Below are 18,229 nucleotides of genomic sequence, written 5' to 3'. Positions count from 1 at the left end.
TCTATCTCTCATTTTTTTTAATTGCGGTTCCCATTTACTTTAAGTAGCTAGTGGTGCCCCTGACTGAAGGGAGATCTGTCAGTGTAATGCTGAGAGCAGGCTGAGTAACCTCTCATTTACACTCTAATGGGGACTCTGCATAGGGAAGGAAGGAGGAAGCGCTCGGGAAAGGGAATGTGAGCCGCCTTTTCATCATAAGGCGCTTGTAGGCACGTGCCTAGTGCCTTATGATAAATCCGGCCCTGGTTCTATTCATTATCTGTACTACATGTACAATTCATTATATGTAAATTGGGGTGACCGCTCCACCGTGCCTCGACAGACAGTGCTGGACCACAGGCAGCACGACCCAGTCAGTGTAGAACAAATGGAAGGTCCGCAACGATGTCTCCACGAGTAAACTTTATTTAGGACATATCCTTAAACAGCCAAAACTGAGCTGCTCAGTTTTGGCTGTTTAAGGATATGTCCTAAATAAAGTTTACTCGTGGAGACATCGTTGCGGACCTTCCATTTGTTCTACAATTCATTATATATTGAGGGTTTTTTCGCTTCAGGTTTGCTTTAAAGGGACTCCGAGCTCAGAAAAAAAAGGAAAGTTATATCACCATGGGCTTTCTCCAGCCCAGTGCTGGTCGGGAGGTCCCACGCCGGCGTCCTGGCTCCTCTCCTTCTCCCCGCTCCGGAATGGCTGGCAGGCCGCAGCCCGGGCGACACTCTCCCGAGTGTCGGGCTGCTTCTTCCGCATATGACGCGGATTACGTCACACGCCGGCCGCCTCGCGTCATCACGGCGGCCGGCGTGAAAGTACTGCGCATGCGCGAACAAAGCGCGCATGCGCAGTACTTTCACGCCGGCCGCCGTGATGACGCGAGGCGGCCGGCGTGTGACGTAATCCGCGTCATATGCGGAAGAAGCAGCCCGACACTCGGGAGAGTGTCGCCCGGGCTGCGGCCTGCCAGCCATTCCGGAGCGGGGAGAAGGAGAGGAGCCAGGACGCCGGCGTGGGACCTCCCGACCAGCACTGGGCTGGAGAAAGCCCATGGTGAGTACAACTTTCCTTTTTTTTCTGAGCTCGGAGTCCCTTTAATGTGTTTTAAGTCAAGAGATCTCCTCACCTGTGCTGGTTCTCGAGGAACTGCTCCTTGTTGAAGCATTCGTAGACCCAGCCTGGAGCAAAGAGAGCAGCAGAGAAGCCATATTGCCGGATCAGCTGCAAGGACTGAAGAGCACAATTGTTATTACGGTGTGAAAATCGTTTTGTAAGCAATATGTAGAGTACATGTTACTAGCTACCCCGGTGAGGGGCTACAAATAGCAGGTGGATATGGTGTTGCAAGCTCTTGTTATCAACCTGCAGATGTATGGATTGGGCAAAATGCCAATCGCAGGTGCCGGGTATTGGTGATACGAACAGTTTGGGCTTGACTCACTAAGACGAATAGTGTGAGTAACCGGCTATTAACCCTGCATGCCTTAAAGAACAAGTGACACCCATGCTAACCTAGAAATAAAAAACACATACAGTGGTGTGAAAAACTATTTGCCCCCTTCCTGATTTCTTATTCTTTTGCATGTTTGTCACACTTAAATGTTTCTGCTCATCAAAAACCGTTAACTATTAGTCAAAGATAACATAATTGAACACAAAATGCAGTTTTAAATGATGTTTTTTATTATTTAGTGAAAAAAAAAACAACTCAAAACCTACATGGCCCTGTGTGAAAAAGAAATTGCCCCCTGAACCTAATAACTGGTTGGGCCACCCTTAGCAGCAATAACTGCAATCAAGCGTTTGCGATAACTTGCAACAAGTCTTTTACAGCACTCTGGAGGAATTTTGGCTCACTCATCTTTGCAGAATTGTTGAAATTCAGCTTTGAGGGTTTTCTAGCATGAACCGCCTTTTTAAGGTCATGCCACAACATCTCAATAGGATTCAGGTCAGGACTTTGACTAGGCCACTCCAAAGTCTTCATTTTGTTTTTCTTCAGCCATTCAGAGGTGGATTTTCTGGCGCGTTTTGGGTCATTGTCCTGCTGCAGCACCCAAGATCGCTTCAGCTTGAGTTGAAGAACAGATGGCCGGACATTCTCCTTAAGGATTTTTTGGCAGACAGAAGAATTCATGGTTCCATCTATCACAGCAAGCCTTCCAGGTCCTGAAGCAGCAAAACAACCCCAGACCATCACACTACCACAACCATATTTTACTGTTGGTATGATGTTCCTTTTGCTGAAATGCTGTGTTACTTCTACGCCAGATGTAACGGGACACACACCTTCCAAAAAGTTCAACTTTTGTCTCGTCGGTCCACAAGGTATTTTCCCCAAAGTCTTGGCAATCATTGAGATGTTTTTAGCAAAATTGAGACGAGCCTTAATGTTCTTTTTGCTTAAAAGTGGTTTGAGCCTTGCATAGCGCTGATCAGAAATGCAGTCAAGAGGCCCATGGTGACTCTGGACAGCTCAGGTGGGGGAATCTGTCCATAGGACAACTATTAGTCGTGCTTGTGCACTGCACAATGTTGGCCATTATGGAAGAATGGCAAGAAGAAAGCCATTGTTAACAGAAAAGCATAAGAAGTCCCGTTTGCAGTTTTCCCCAAGCCATGTGGGGGACACAGTAAACATGTGGAAGAAGGTGGTCTGGTCAGATGAGACCAAAATGGAACTTTTTGACCAAAATGCAAAACGCTATGTGTAGCGGAAAACTAACACTGCACATAACTCTGAACATACCATCCCCACTGTCAAATATGGTGGTGGCAGCATCATGCTCTGGGGGTACTTCTCTTCAGCAGGGACAGGGAAGCTGGTCAAAGTTGATGGGAAGATGGATGGAGCCAAATACAGGGCAAACTTGGAAGAAAACCTCTTGGAGACTGCAAAAGACTTGACTGGGGCTGAGGTTCACCTTCCAGCAGGACAACGACCCTAAACACAACGCCAGGGCAACAATGGAATGGTTTAAAACAAAACATATCCATGTGTTAGAATGGCCCAGTCAAAGTCCAGATCTAAATCCAATCGAGAATCTGTGGCAAGATCTGAAAACTGCTGTTCACGAACGCTGTCCATCTAATCTGACTGAGCTGGAGCTGTTTTGCAAAGAAGAATGGGCAAGTATTTCAGTCTCTAGATGTGCAAAGCTGGTAGAGACATACCCTAAAAGACTGGCACTGTAATTGCAGCAAAAGGTGGTTCTACAAAGTACTGACTCAGGGGGCTGAATATTTACGCACACCCCACTTTGCAGTTTGTTTGTTTTTTAAATGTTTGCAATTATGTATGATTTTCGTTCCACTTCTCACGTGTACCCCACTTTGTATTGGTTTTTCACGTGGAATTCCAATAAAATTGATTCAGGTTTGTGGCAGTAATATGACAAAATGTGGGCTGATGAAAGAGGGTTGAGCCCTCTGAAACACGTTGCTTAGCTACAATAAAAGTTTTTACTTTTGATTCACACGGCAGCCGCCATGTATTTACTATTTGCATACACTTGCACTGGCAAATTGCTTAAACAAAAATTTCTTAACCCACCCACGACTGCCTGACAGTGCAGCCGCCTATAGCGGCATCACAGCACTCAGGCTAGGTGGAAAATATACCAGAGCAGCGGCCTGCTACTACAGCTCTGAAGGAGGCTATCGTCTGCACGCCTTGTAGAGGAGGACTTCTGCCAAGACTCGGTCCCCGGTGTAAGTGGGACAGAGCCTTTCTGATAGCCATCCCGTATGGGACAGTCAGCCACAGATCCAGGTGAGAATATTCCACAGCCGGCTGGCCATTTTTATTGAATGACAACCTGAGTGTGCTCTCCCCACCTCTTGTTTTTCCACCCATCCCCCACATCCCACTGTCTACTGCAGATTAAGTAGCTGTGTAAACATTTTCCTACTTTTCATGTTGAATATCAGAGGCAAAAGCTTTAATTCAGTGTGTGTAGATTTTAGCTACGTTTGGAATGTCTCATTTGCATAGGTGAATCTCTGCAGTCTGACATACTAAAAACAGTGTAATATTGAAGTAAAAACCTATCAGGTTTCACACACACAATTACAAATGTTTATATTGCACATAAGATACATTTCCTCTGCTCTCTGTGAGAGAAAGCTCTGCCTGTCTCTGACTGAGCTTTCTGCACACACAGGGTTAACAGATGCACTGTAAGGGAATTCCCCCTCCTCTTCTCATGGCTCATTCTACCCTCAAATTACAGCACACTGCTGTCAGAAAAATGTGAAAGGAATTCGATAAGTAAACAAAGAGATAAGGATTCAAATGTATACACCATTACTTAACAGCACTTCCCAAACATTTCCTCTCTCAATTGAAAAAAAACGTTAATCGATAGTGTTCCTTTAAGGTAGCCATATCTACCTATGATGGGCAGATTCAACCAAGAGACAAATCTCTCTCTGGTCGAATCTGATGGCTGCCCATCCACCGCAGGCCCATTCCCGATCAATTTCAGCATGAAATCTCTCGGGAATCGTCTGGGCCTGCCGCGTCTGCCACTGTGCTCTAATGTATAAATGTGTGTGCATTTATACATTACCTGTCCTGTGTCCATCTTCGGTGCCGGTCCGTCTTCAAATCCGACGCTCTTACATACACATACATTTATACATTAGCTAAACAGCACTGGGAGTTTCGTCGCTCGTGCCAATATCACTTACCGTTACCGCCGTGCACCGGACCGACTACAATGGCCCAACATCTTGCAGCATGTCCGACTGATTGATGTGACCAATTTTGGCCCGAAATTGGTCTCATTGTTGAAGGTGTATGCACTTGGCGGCACAGATTTTCATCCGATTCAATTATAGCATACATGCCAAACTCCGGCCCACAGGCCAAATCTGGCCCTCAGAGCCAATAAATTTGATTTCCACACTTTGCATTATGTTTGGCCCACTGTAGACCACCAAGGAAAATATACTGGTGAGGTGAAGCCCTAGAACACCAGGGAAGCCATATGGGGGGAGGTGGGGAAAAGCACTAAACAACAGGGAACTGTATGGGGAGAGAGGACCACTAGACACCAGGGAACTGTATGGGTTGGAGGGGGGGCATTAGACCCCTGGAACCTTAGAAGGGAGGATGGTGCCCAGTAGATATTGAGGTTGGCCCACGACTAAGTCCCAGTGTACAATTTCGGCCCACGTTGTATTTGAGTTTGACACCACTGGATTATAGTAATCCGAAACAGATGGTTGATCAGCCGCCTGATGTATGGCCACCTTTAGGGTCTTTGGGGTTCCTCTTCATTCCGCAGCCCCCTCGAAGTTCTTCCCTTTAATTCTGAATTGCGCATGTGCAAGTTTTGCACTGCACATGCAGTCAAAGAAAGTGCTCATAGACAAGAGTTTCCTTTTGCTGTGCATGCGCGGTTCAGAACTCATGCATGCACAGTTCTGAGTCGCTCGGCGCCACCCGCGGGAACTTCCAGACAACTATTCAACCGAGGGATCCAGGTAAATGCCTAGAGAACCGGGGACGGGGAACCAGAAGGACCAAAAAGACAATGAGTAGCATTTGGAGTCCATGAAGGAGGTAATCTAGCCCACCTGACTGTGGAGCCCCTAACCAACTCAGAACCCTGGGCAATGGCCCTGTTTGCCCATACAGAACCACAATGCACTGCATTTCAGATATATTTCTATTGCTTGTGCCCATGGAACCAGTATCAGGTTATCAGACGTCCCTGTGATGGCTAACCTTAGCACTCCAGCTGTGACAAAACTACAAATACCATCATGCCTCTGCCTCCCCGAGTTATGCTTAGAGCTGTCAAGAGTATTGCAATGCCTCATGGGACTTGTAGTTCCACCACAGCTGGAGTGCCAAGATTAGCCATCATTATCCTATGCAATCTGTAGCACATTCATCTTTGTACTGATGTACAGATTGTACTGAAACAGTCTTTATGTGAGCTAAATGTGGGTATTAATCAAACCTGTTAGCTGCAAACCTTACCTGGAAGGTTTCATATTTCCCCCCTACAACGTCTCCTCGGCCGAAGACGTCCACCCCAACGTAGATATCAGTTTTTCGTGGCTCTGCCGCCATACGCTGCAGGTGCTCCTCCTTCCAGTTGTAGTTTGTGAAAATTCCGTCGCAGGCGTCGAAGAACTGTCTATAGAGATAAGAAACATGTTCAGCATTAAAGTACTGTCTGCACCACTAGCTGCATGCTGGTCCTACAGGTGATTTCACAAAGAGAAAAGAAAGGATTTAAACAGTGATATGTAGAGATGATATGTAGAGATATTTCCGAGTTTATGCAGGATTATGTACATTTTTATGCAAATATATGCAACTTGAAAATGGACCAATCAGTTTAAACCTGGGTGGGACTTGGTCATTTTTCATGCTGCATATATTTGTATAAAACTTCACTTAAATTTACATGATTTACATGTGTAAGCAGAAACACCGCCTGCCTGGTGTCCCAGAATGCACTTATATGAAAAGACTGAATAACTAAACAGCCTAGGCTAGTGATCTGCAAACTTGGCTCTCCAGCTGTTAAAGAGAATCTGTATTGTTAAAATCGCTCAAAAGTAAACATACCAGTGCGTTAGGGACATCTCCTATTACCCTCTGTCACAATTTCGCCGCTCCTCGCCGCATTAAAAGTGGTTAAAAACAGTTTTAAAAAGTTTGTTTGTAAACAAACAAAATGGCCACCAAAACAGGAAGTAGGTTGATGTACAGTATGTCCACACATAGAAAATACATCCATACACAAGCAGGCTGTATACAGTCTTCCTTTTGAATCTCAAGAGATCATTTGTGTGTTTCTTTCCCCCATGCACTGAAGTTTCAGGCTGCTCTTTTCTTCCTGCAAACAGCTTTGCCCTTGTTTGTAATTCCTCAGTATGTGAAAGCCCAGCCAGCTCAGAGGACGATTTATCCAGCTTCTAAAAGATAAGCGAGAAGAGAGAAGCTGCTCTAATCTAAATAACACACAGGCAGTGTGCAGAGAGGGGCCTGGAAAGGTGAGTTCATAGCAGAACCACAACACTGAAGAACTTGGCAGCCTTCCAGACACAGGCTGACAAGTCTGACAAGAGAGAGATAAGTTGATTTATTACAGAGACAGTGATAGTATAAAGTGCTGCAGTTAGCCAGAACACATTAGAATAGCTTTTGGAACTTGTAGGATGATAAAAAACAGGATGCAATTTTTGTTACGGAGTCTCTTTAACCTCCCCGGCGTTCTATTGAGATCGCCAGGGAGGCTGCGGGAGGGTTTTTTTTTAATTAAAAAAAAACTATTTCATGCAGCCAACTGAAAGTTGGCTGCATGAAAGCCCACTAGAGGGCGCTCCGGAGGCGTTCTTCCGATCGCCTCCGGCGCCCATAATAAACAAGGAAGGCCGCAATGAGCGGCCTTCCTTGTTTTGCTTAGATCGTCGCCATGGCGACGAGCGGAGTGACGTCATGGACGTCAGCCGACGTCCTGACGTCAGCCGCCTCCGATCCAGCCCTTAGCGCTGGCCGGAACTTTTTGTTCCGGCTGCGCAGGGCTCAGGCGGCTAGGGGGGCCCTCTTTCGCCGCTGCTCGCGGCGAATCGCCGCAGAGCGGCGGCGATCAGGCAGCACACGCGGCTGGCAAAGTGCCGGCTGCGTGTGCTGCACTTTATTTGATAAAAATCGGCCCAGCAGGGCCTGAGCGGCAGCCTCCGGCGGTGATGGACGAGCTGAGCTCGTCCATACCGCTCAGGAGGTTAAGGAACTACAAGTCCCACAATACATTGCAGGAGTCTGACAGCCAGAGTCATGATTCATAAAGGCAAATGCATTGTGGGACTTGTAGTTCCTTAACAGCTGGAGAGCCAAGTTTTCCTATCACTGGCCTAGGCTAAGTATCACTGGGAGCGCGGGGCTACATACCAATATACAGCAATATATAGCTATAAGAAGTGTTTCTGATGCTGAAACCAGGATAGTTAATGTAAAAGTGGGTATCCTGAATAATGTATTACATTATACTATACGTCATTATGGTGCCTCTTTAATACTGTCCATCTGCATAGTCCTCTGGGTGGTGCAGGGGGCTCTTTCTATAATTGCTGTTAAAGTGGACCTGAACTCTTGCACAGGACAGAAAGAAAACAGAGAAATGCACCTTGTATGTATTTAGAGAGTTTAACTTGTCTATTTCCCCCTCATCTGTGACTAATCACAAGTGTAATTTGATCTCAGCTGTGACAGCTCAGGAATCTCGGCAAAGCAGCTAATTTGTAAACACAGGATGTTAATGCAATGTCTGCTTCCATGAAAGCAGGATGTAGACACACTGCAGATTTATTGCAGGATTTAAAATTAGCTGTAACAAAGAAAGGTTTTTTATATGTAAAGGTTATTATGCTGTTTTGTATCTTTTAGAGTAGAGAGGAAGTTCTGAGTTCAGATTTGCTTTAAAAAAAAAAATAGATCATCGAATTATATGTATGGACACAATCAAGATTTATTGTACGCAGTAATGGACAGACGGTGGAAGGGTTGCCAGGAAGAAGCATCATCGGAGCAACAGAGTTACGTCTGGATTGTAAAGTTGCCAATGTGAGTTTGTTGATTGGCCACAGAGGCGCAAGTTAAGCTGGCCATACACTGGCCCGATTTACAGCCGTTTCGACAGCAGATTCGATCACTGGGATCGAATCTGCTGCCAATCGTTCGCGCTACACGCCGAATTTCGATCCATTTCGTCCGATCCCGTCGATCGCGCCGTGCGGAAAATAACCGTCAATCGCCCGCGGGTAAAGAGCGCATCGCTAGCGGCGTTCGAGTGCCCGACGACCGACGCAAAAGAGCCGCATACATTACCTGCTCCGCCGGCGCGACTGCCCCCGCTCGTCTCTGCTCTTCTTCTCCACTCTGGTCTCCGGCATGCCTTCACTTCTTCCTGCCCGGCAGGAAGTTTAAACAGTAGAGGGCGCTCTACTGTTTAAACTTCCTGCCGGGCAGGAAGAAGTGAAGCATGCTGGAGCCGGAGACCAGAGCGGAGACGGAGAAGAAGAGCGGAGAGAGACCCGGGAGTCGTGCCGGCGGAGCAGGTAATGTATGCGGCGGGGGGGGGGGGGGGGGGAGCGGCGGCAGCAGCACCACCACCACAACAGATTGTGAACGGTTTCAGGCTGAAATCGGTTCACAATCTGTTTGCAGTAAAGGTAGCCATACGATCCCTCTCTGATCAGATTCGATCAGATAGGGATCTGTCTGTTGGTCGAATCTGATGGCAAATCGACCAGTGTATGGCTACCTTTACTATTATTACTTAGTATTAACACAGCACTGACATCTGCAGCACATTACAGAGTACATAGTCATGTCACTGACTGTCCACCAGAGGAGCTCACAGCCTAATCCTACCATAGTCATATGTCCATCATAGTCTAGGGGGCGATTTATAGGAAGGCAGTTAGCTGACCTGTATGATTTTGGGATGTGGGAGGAAACAGGAGTGCCCGCAGGAAACCCATGGGGGCATGACACGGGCAGAATATGAATATACTCTGCCCAAGTAGTAACCTGGTAGGGATTCTGTTCAGGACACAGCTCTGTAAGACGAGAGTGCTCTCCATTACTCACTCACCTATTCTCATCGTTCAGCTCATTCTGCCACCGCAGTGCTCCAGAATGCAGCACGCTGTCATACCAGAGCACCAGGCCACCGGGGACTTGGGAGTGCAGCTTTTCTGTCAGGTAGGAAAGGAAGTGAGGGACTTTGGACACGGCCTCCGACTACAAGTAAAAAAAAAAAAAAATGAATGACAAAAACGTTAAAGCAAACCTGAAATGAAAATAAACTGAGATTATTAGTTGTATGTAAGTACTAATGGTAAACAGAAAGTAAGCGCTATAAAACAGAGTCTCCTATTTGTATTTTCAGCTAATGCAAAATCTGCTTCAATCAGCTGCAAAGCAAACAGAAGTAATGACCATTTGAGCTTTTCAGTTGTAAAACCTTATCAGCATTGTTTTCTCAGCCAGATAAGAGGGTTTTGCCTTCTATTTACTTTTCAGGGCATGTGGCTTAAGGTGCGTACACACAGCCAACTTTACGCCCGATTGTCGTTTAAACGACTTGAAGTTCAAACAACAAATCGTTCAGACGTCCTGTGCACACTGATAAGATTTATTTAATAGTCAGAGTTTTCTGCATAAACCAAGAAGGGTATTTTAGTATAAGGGTGTAACTTCCTACTGGATATATATACATTATGGTGACAAGGGGATTTGAGTAGACAGCTGATTCCCCAAGGAACTAGCTGACATTAGAGACACTGGCTAGTGATCTACTATGGTAATGCACTGTGTTTTGTATTTTTAGCTGTCACGTAAGCTCTAGCACTGGAATGTATAAAAGCTGTGTAACTTATTTTACGTGTTAGTAAACCTTCACTATTTAGACACTCGTTTGTCAGTTGTGATCCTTTACTCCGGGCCTGAAAACATGTATTATATATGTACTGAAAGCAATTGGTTTTGAATGTATTGAGATAGACTCTTACATTTCTTGGTGTCAGAAGTGGGATAATAAGAAGGGAGATCTAAGTGGAAAGGCGGATTATGGGTAAGTAGAAAATCTTTTCTGACTGCTCACATCAGTGTCCCCACATAGCTCCCTGTGTCTTTAGTAACGAACCCTAAATTTAAGGTGTGCTGTGGGAGCACCCAGTGAGGACATTTTGCGAAGGTGTGCTGAATGGGCACCCTGCGGAAAATATATATTTTTATGTCTAGGAGTCTCTGGGAGACATATGTAGAAAATTGTAAAGGTGTGCTTAGGTAGCACCCAGTAATGGATATACATATATATATATATTGTGCCACGGGTCTCTGGGAGACATATGTAGGAAATGCTTTAAAGTACATATATGATATTTTGTTGAATCTTTTTCTTGCTTCTAAATTACTAATGCTTTTTTCTTTCCACTATTAACACTTTGCAATATGTGACTGTGCATATATGTGATTTCTTTTACTATTGCATTGATTGCATGTGTGCTCTCACCTTGGGTATTGGCAATTTGCAATAGAAGTTTATGTCCGTAAGCAATGTTTTTTTTTCCCTTGAATTGACATTCTACTAAGATTTTATCTGTGTTGGAAAGCATTGAACGTAGTTTACTTGACAAACTGGTATGTTTTTTTTTTTTTCTTTAAGAGGTTAACACTTCACGTTGTTTTTCTTTTGTTTTTTCTGACCAGTTGTCATTTCTTTGCTTAGACCAAATTTTCTTTCTGCTTGTGTTTATTTTTAGACACACTATTTACCAGCTGCCTAAAATGTCTTCTGCCTTAAGAGATATATATATAAAATATATATATATATTTCTTCTTTCTTTGGTTTTTTGGTTTAATTGCTTTCACATAGGACTGAGATTTGAGTAGAATTCCACTCTTTGTGTATATATATATATATATATTTTATCTGCACATAGCATTGAGTAAGTTTTGTTATCTAAGCATTTTTTTCTTTTACAGGATAAGTAAGTATATTTGTAAGTATATGTTTTATTGTTCATCATTTTACAAAGATTGTTTTGTATGTATATTAGGGAGCAAAGGTAAATGTTTATTTCATGAAATTTATTGATTGAACATAATGTCAACTTTTTGGTATTGGGTATCATATCTGCTTTCCCATTTAAAATTATATATTTTCAGTATGTCCACAATATTATTTTGGGCCTACTAGGTTGGATATGTAATTCCCATATCTCTGTAAAGGATATGAGAAAGCATATATGTATTGTGATTTTAGTGTACTGACTATTGTAGTATCTGTATACTGTATGTTGTATATTATAGTTGTTGTGGCCACTATGTTTGTCTGGTTTTGAAAACAAAACAAAACCGTGTGGTTGTAGTTTGCAAGACAATGTTGTTCTAGCATAGGTGGCAATGTTACACCTAACAGTTTATGTATGTTGTCAGATGAATGAATAGACATTATCTCTGTTTCTGTTCATAGTTCTTGGGGACATTTCCCCTTACAATACTGTATTGTTTCCTCAGGACATGATAATGGGACACTAGAAATAAGCCCGGAATTGATAGATAGATCAAATATGAGTCAGTATTAGAATATCAGACACAGTATAAACAGCACATGTCATAAACTGGTAATCTATGTCTCCCATTTGTAAGTCCTGACAGATATGTATACCTTTCTTGTTAAACAGAAACACATACATACATTGATAATAGCCATACATTTTAGTATTCTAATGGATGACTCGTGTTATGGTTCCCAGCGTAGGACCGCAATGAACAGGTTAAAAAAAAAAAAAAAAAAAAGTGACCCCTCTCTCATAGATAATTATTTTTTGGGATATACCCTGCTCTAATGATATCCTTTTGATTATTTCCAATGCAGTTTTATTTTATTACAATGGTGATTGGTTTACATTGCATCAACAATAATATAAATTACTTGCAATGTAGTTTAAAAAAAAATAAAAATAAAATAAAAACATGTTGTTTTGATATTAAATTAGCAAACTGCATGGAGTCCACTGACTTTGCTTGGATGATGCCAGGCGCTATACGTGTATGTTTTATTTTTGTTTTGTTTGTTTTCTCTCTCGGATCAGTTTTTTATTTTTTGTGCTGTGACTCCTGTCTGTAGCTTTATTGTGACACACTCAGCTGTCTCAGCTCTCTCCCTGAATCAGCAAGTTTTGGGATGGACATGCGGCCGCCAAGTAAGATTTTATTTCCTGTTCCTCCCATTCATTCTGATTCATGGAGTTTGTGTTGGGGACATTATGCTGACTATAAGCCAACCTCTTTGGCTCCTCTTTCTGTCCATGGATATGTCGGTCTATTTTTTGTGGAATTGTGATGCTGTTTGTTACACTTATTCCCTGATGTGCACTTGTAGTACACATCTCAAATGTCTGCTCTAAGTTCCCTTGATATTTTCTCTAGCCTGTGTGATAAGGGACATTTTAAGGATTAGTTCGCAGTCTAGTGCCGGGGTACGAACTGGGTAATGGTGGACGTAGTTACCTTTTCTATTCTGTATACACAGTTGTGTTCCTAAACTGGTACATTGGTAGATTATTACAAGTTTAAGTAGAATAAAAGTTTGCTTTCTTAACACGGAAAGAATTTGCGATAATTCAGGTTGGAGTGAGCTTGAGATGTCTCCCAGTGCATCACTGCTGAATATATGCAAATTAACCATTGTACCCTTAGAAGCTAAACACATCTCCAGAACCGCTGGAATGCAATGATGTGCCAGTTTGTTAATTTGTACAGAGCCATAATAATCCAACATGCATACAGACTGTTTCAGATTGTTTTATCCTCATCAGTGCAAAATCAGTGATATTTGGGAGCAGGATGACACTCATTGGCTCCACAATCAGTGCATGGCATGGATTAATTTGGCTCTATGGAGTAGGGCTTGTAACACCGAGAGGTATAGACTAACCAGCAAGCTCATGGTGACCCAGAACTCATTGGAGTGTGTGAGGGACTACAATGGTCCTAACAGCCCCCTTACTAAGATGTTAAGTAAAACAAAAGTTTAAGTAGCTCACGAGTCAAAGGAGCATGGGCACCTCTAGTTTAGTGGGACAATAAATCCTTTTCCTCCTGCTTTAAGGAAGGGTTAATTGGTATGCTATTTATAGACCCTGGGGAGCTGTAGACTACCTTCTGTTCCAGTCTGAGACATATTAACTCTTAGTTTGGAGCTAATGGCTATTTTCCATTACAGAGGGTCTGGTAAATCAGTGTTTTTCAACATTTTATTGGTATGTGCCCCTTGACAAATAAATATTAAATCATGGTACTTAATTTGTTCTACTCAATTTTCAAACATTTACTATTGCTTTTAATTTAGCTGACATACTAGTTTGGTGTTGTCTAAATGCGATTTAATATTTTCTAAAACACTATTTTTTATGTTTTGTTCACTATATCAAGCCTCAGTTCCCCCTGGCACCATCAGCAGTACCTCATGTAAGAATCTAGGTGGTACATAATGTGTGTGCTGGGAGATACTTGTCATAATATTTTGTTTGGGTGCAGGTCGCTATTCCACACCACTAGTGCTGGTTTACCTATGTCATCAATGCTTGCGATAAAAATAAATAAATAAATAAATACAGTTTGCAGATCAGACAGTCTGTGCTGCAAGGACTGCTGGAATAGGAGTTTCTGATCAACCATCCTGATAATGTTTTTCTTGTACCATCAGTTGATCAATACCTTCTGTACAACAGTCATTAAGTCTGTCATTATCTAGTATTATAGTGTGGTGTGATTACAAAGCTGTATTTTGTTGGTTTTAAATAGATTAGGAATAGTTGGAATCTTCTCCAGGTTTTTATTGCTGTTTGTGTCTCTGCTGTGAAAAATTCCAAGCATTCCCATCTCCTTCTTACTATGCTAGATTGAAAGCCTTGGTAATTGAGGGTAGTTTAAAGCAAGGGGTCAGTCAAGTGACCTGACAGGAGTCCTCCACTCTTCCTACTGTTTTAAAAAAAAAAAAAAAAAAAAAAAGGGGATGGAGTGGTTAGTTATGTTTATTATTGTAAGTTTTTATTATCAGTCTGAGCATATGTTTACCTTAACTAGAAACATGGAAGAAAGTCCAAAACTATTGACACAAAGATATTGAATGTTCCTAAGAAATGTCTTTGTGCCAATGAGTTTTAGGGGGATGCAAATATTTTTAATATAAACTAAATGCTGTCATCAAGCTAAAAACCATTGATTTGATTTCTTATTCCGTGAGACATACTGTAGGCAGAAAATGTATGTTGCAGTATAATTAGATAGGAGGTGAGAGGTTTTATGGAAATATCCTAAAATCCTGAAAGGTGTAAATGTGCAGGTTGTTTTTTATGAAATCTGTGTTGGAGAAGTGATAAGTAGGTTATTAAGCAAGGCTAGATAATGATTTTAAAGATGGGGTTTTAAGTTTATGAAATAAGGGAGTTATAATAATAAAATACAAATTGCATATAAGCTGCATGAAAATGAAAATATGAAGATATAAATGAGTAAGATATTTGTTTAATCATATATGTTTAATGGGAAATATCTGGTTTCCTCAGCGTTGTTTCACATCAAAAACACTGGAAAATCACCATGTCATGGTCAGCTAATCTCTTGTGGTGTGAAACAGTCCTGAGAGTTAAATATTATAATTATTGCCATTTAAAGACATCACACATAGCAGAATATGCTGATTAATTATGAGAGAAATAGATTCTATTTGTTTTAGTCTTAAACGTATTTATACTGACAGATATATTTAGAGAGTGTAGTATATATGTGGGTGTTCTAGAATATTTCTGTTTTAGTTATGAAAACAATAACACTTATTTTAGGTTACATGTACTTGTTTATATTGCAATAAGTGACGCACATTACTATATGAATAATTGGTAGAATTGAAGAACTGCACATGTGGTATTTAAGTTTTGCAATAAGCACACACCCTCCAAGCTAAAAAATTTTGATGGACATTCTAGATCATTTTGAGAGTTTTTGTTCTACCTCTTTGGGTCATATAATTTTCTGAACTTTGAACTCTTGTCTTATATATCAATTACTCATTTGCCTGTACAAGTGTTGTTGATAGACTTGTCCATTTGAAGATTCATCTATGATGTCACCTGCTTTTCTGCAAGACTTGGAGATTGTTTGCTTTGATTCCATTTTGCTGGGATGCGGCAGCCTTAGCGGGATGATTCTTTGCTTTGAGGATGAGCCTACATGCCCTGGTCTGCTCCTGTGGTGGTAATGGCTGCATCCTTCCTTTCTCATGTGTCATGCTTTGGAAGAAACTCCGCCTCTAACAGCTGTGATGTGAGGTCTCTTTCCCAACTACCATCTGGGATGAGAAGTGAGTTCACCTTTCCCTGCTTCCTACAACCTGGCTGCAAGTTCTTCACCTGAAGCTTTTGTTGCAAGTTTGATTCCTTGTGGGTGCTCAGGCCACAATAATGCCTCCCACAGGACTTAGTGCAACCACGCAGGCTGCACGTCAGGCTCTTGACTCCCATTGTTATTTCAAGAGCTTGACAGAAGAATATTTGTGTTCATTATGAGGATGGATTGTTTCCATCACCTTCTGTCATCATCCAGATGGACAATACTCTTTCATCATACTATGAATATGAATAAACCGGATTACTGAAGATCAGCGGACAAGAACCATTTTATTTTTGTTTTATTCTTTTTGTTTTATGAGCTTGGAGGAAAAGTGATGAACTGATATTTTGACATCACCTAAAACTAAAGAAAATTGCTAATTGGAGTGTGTTGTTGTACTTAATGTATGTGTAGTGTATTAATCTAGTTTAAAATGTTTCCGATGCCTCACTTTAGACAATAATAATTTCTTGTAGATAAACATCTTTAGTTAGTTTTAGGTTTTATGAGTAACTTTTAGTATTGATTTATCCTTTCAGAATTAATGAGGAAATTGATGTAAAAAGGATCAACCTCTCAGTGACCATTTTTATTTCTGTGGATGCTCTGTTATTTTCAGGAACCAATCTTGTTACTGAGATGTATGAATATTATTATAATTGCATAAAATTGTATTTATTCTTAACACCCACTAGATAGTGATAAAAAATATTACATTGGAATTACAGTCCTTCCCAGGTTTATGTTGTACCATGGTATATCTGTCACATAGTTTAGATAAAGATTGATGTTAGAATAGACTACATTTTAGATTATCCCTATATGGGGATAATAAGGAGGGAATTGATAAGATTTATTTAATAGTCAGAGTTTTCTGCATAAACCAAGAAGGGTATTTTAGTATAAGGGTGTAACTTCCTACTGGATATATATACATTATGGTGACAAGGGGATTTGAGTAGACAGCTGATTCCCCAAGGAACTAGCTGACATTAGAGACACTGGCTAGTGATCTACTATGGTAATGCACTGTGTTTTGTATTTTTAGCTGTCACGTAAGCTCTAGCACTGGAATGTATAAAAGCTGTGTAACTTATTTTACGTGTTAGTAAACCTTCACTATTTAGACACTCGTTTGTCAGTTGTGATCCTTTACTCCGGGCCTGAAAACATGTATTATATATGTACTGAAAGCAATTGGTTTTGAATGTATTGAGATAGACTCTTACACACACTGACCAACAAAGTGGCTGATATGCTAATTTACATGTCACTTAACCAACTTGATAATGGACAAGGGACTGGATAGAACAATGGACTAGATTAAATGACTGATCAAAATGACTTGTTGTTTGAACATCTATTAGTTGGAGAAATGACGCTAGGTACACATCTTATAGTTTTCTGGCAGATATACCTGCCAGATCAATTAATTCCAACATGTCCAAACTGAATTTTAATCAATCTTCTGATTTTTTTTATTTATTTTTTTTTATCGATTTTCATAGTACTGATTGAAAATTGATTGAAAAAAACGATTAAAATAAAAATTAGAAAAATCGATCAAAATTCAGCTCAGACATGTTGGAAATAATCGATCAGGCAGGTAAATCTGCCAGAAAATTGTATGGCGTGTACCTAGCATTTGAGTCGTTTGTGCACATGTACGGACCTAACAGTTGTTTGAACGGGTCGTTTGAACGTCCCGTCGTTCAGTCGTCCGCACGCCAAATCGGGCGTGTGTACAGACTGTCGTCTCATTTGCATAAATAACAGGAGCTAGGAACTTCAGAACATTTTCTTTGCCCTTTCTATACTTCCACCACTAAAAATACATCGACTTGCGGCCCAATGACCATCGGATTTGATAATTATTATCAAATCGGATGACACCGGGGCGACCAAGAGCATGCCTGACTGACGAGTCGACCAATTTCGGTCTGAAATTGGTGGAATGTATCTGACATCCTGGGAAATCTCGGGCAGATGTCGATTGGGTGTGTGTCAGTACGGCATGCAATAATCACGGGTTTTAACGCGATGGAAACCCCCGGCCACGTCCTCCCAAATATTTTATTTGCCCCCGGGTGCCCGTGCATTTATACTTCACCTGTCATGCCATCCCCAGAGTGTACCGCACTGCATTTCTGCATCCAGGTCCCACGTGACAACCGGCATATAGCACATGGGGCGTGTGTTACATACACGCCCCACTTATTATAACCCCGGCAGCCACTGGGGGCACCGATGCGGGAATGCAGCGTGGACACTAAGGGATGGCATGACAGGTAAATTATAAACGGGCATAT

The 18,229-nt window shown here is 41.9% G+C and overlaps 1 protein-coding gene across 1 annotated transcript in view; it reads right to left on the bottom strand.

Moving 5' to 3' along the window:
• The window catches only part of ENGASE (endo-beta-N-acetylglucosaminidase), a 73,391-nt gene that overhangs the window by 24,958 nt on the left and 30,204 nt on the right, over positions 1 to 18,229 (bottom strand). The window contains exons 6-8 of the mRNA XM_068263867.1: positions 9,613 to 9,761; positions 5,985 to 6,144; positions 1,119 to 1,222 (exon numbers count right to left, since the gene is read on the bottom strand). Of these exons, the coding sequence (XP_068119968.1) occupies positions 1,119 to 1,222; positions 5,985 to 6,144; positions 9,613 to 9,761 (413 nt within the window). The remainder of the gene's footprint in view (positions 1 to 1,118; positions 1,223 to 5,984; positions 6,145 to 9,612; positions 9,762 to 18,229) is intronic.

Source organism: Hyperolius riggenbachi, chromosome 12, assembly GCF_040937935.1.
Source record: "Hyperolius riggenbachi isolate aHypRig1 chromosome 12, aHypRig1.pri, whole genome shotgun sequence".
Taxonomy (NCBI): Eukaryota; Metazoa; Chordata; class Amphibia; order Anura; family Hyperoliidae; genus Hyperolius; species Hyperolius riggenbachi.
This window is presented reverse-complemented; position numbering and strand designations above follow the sequence as displayed.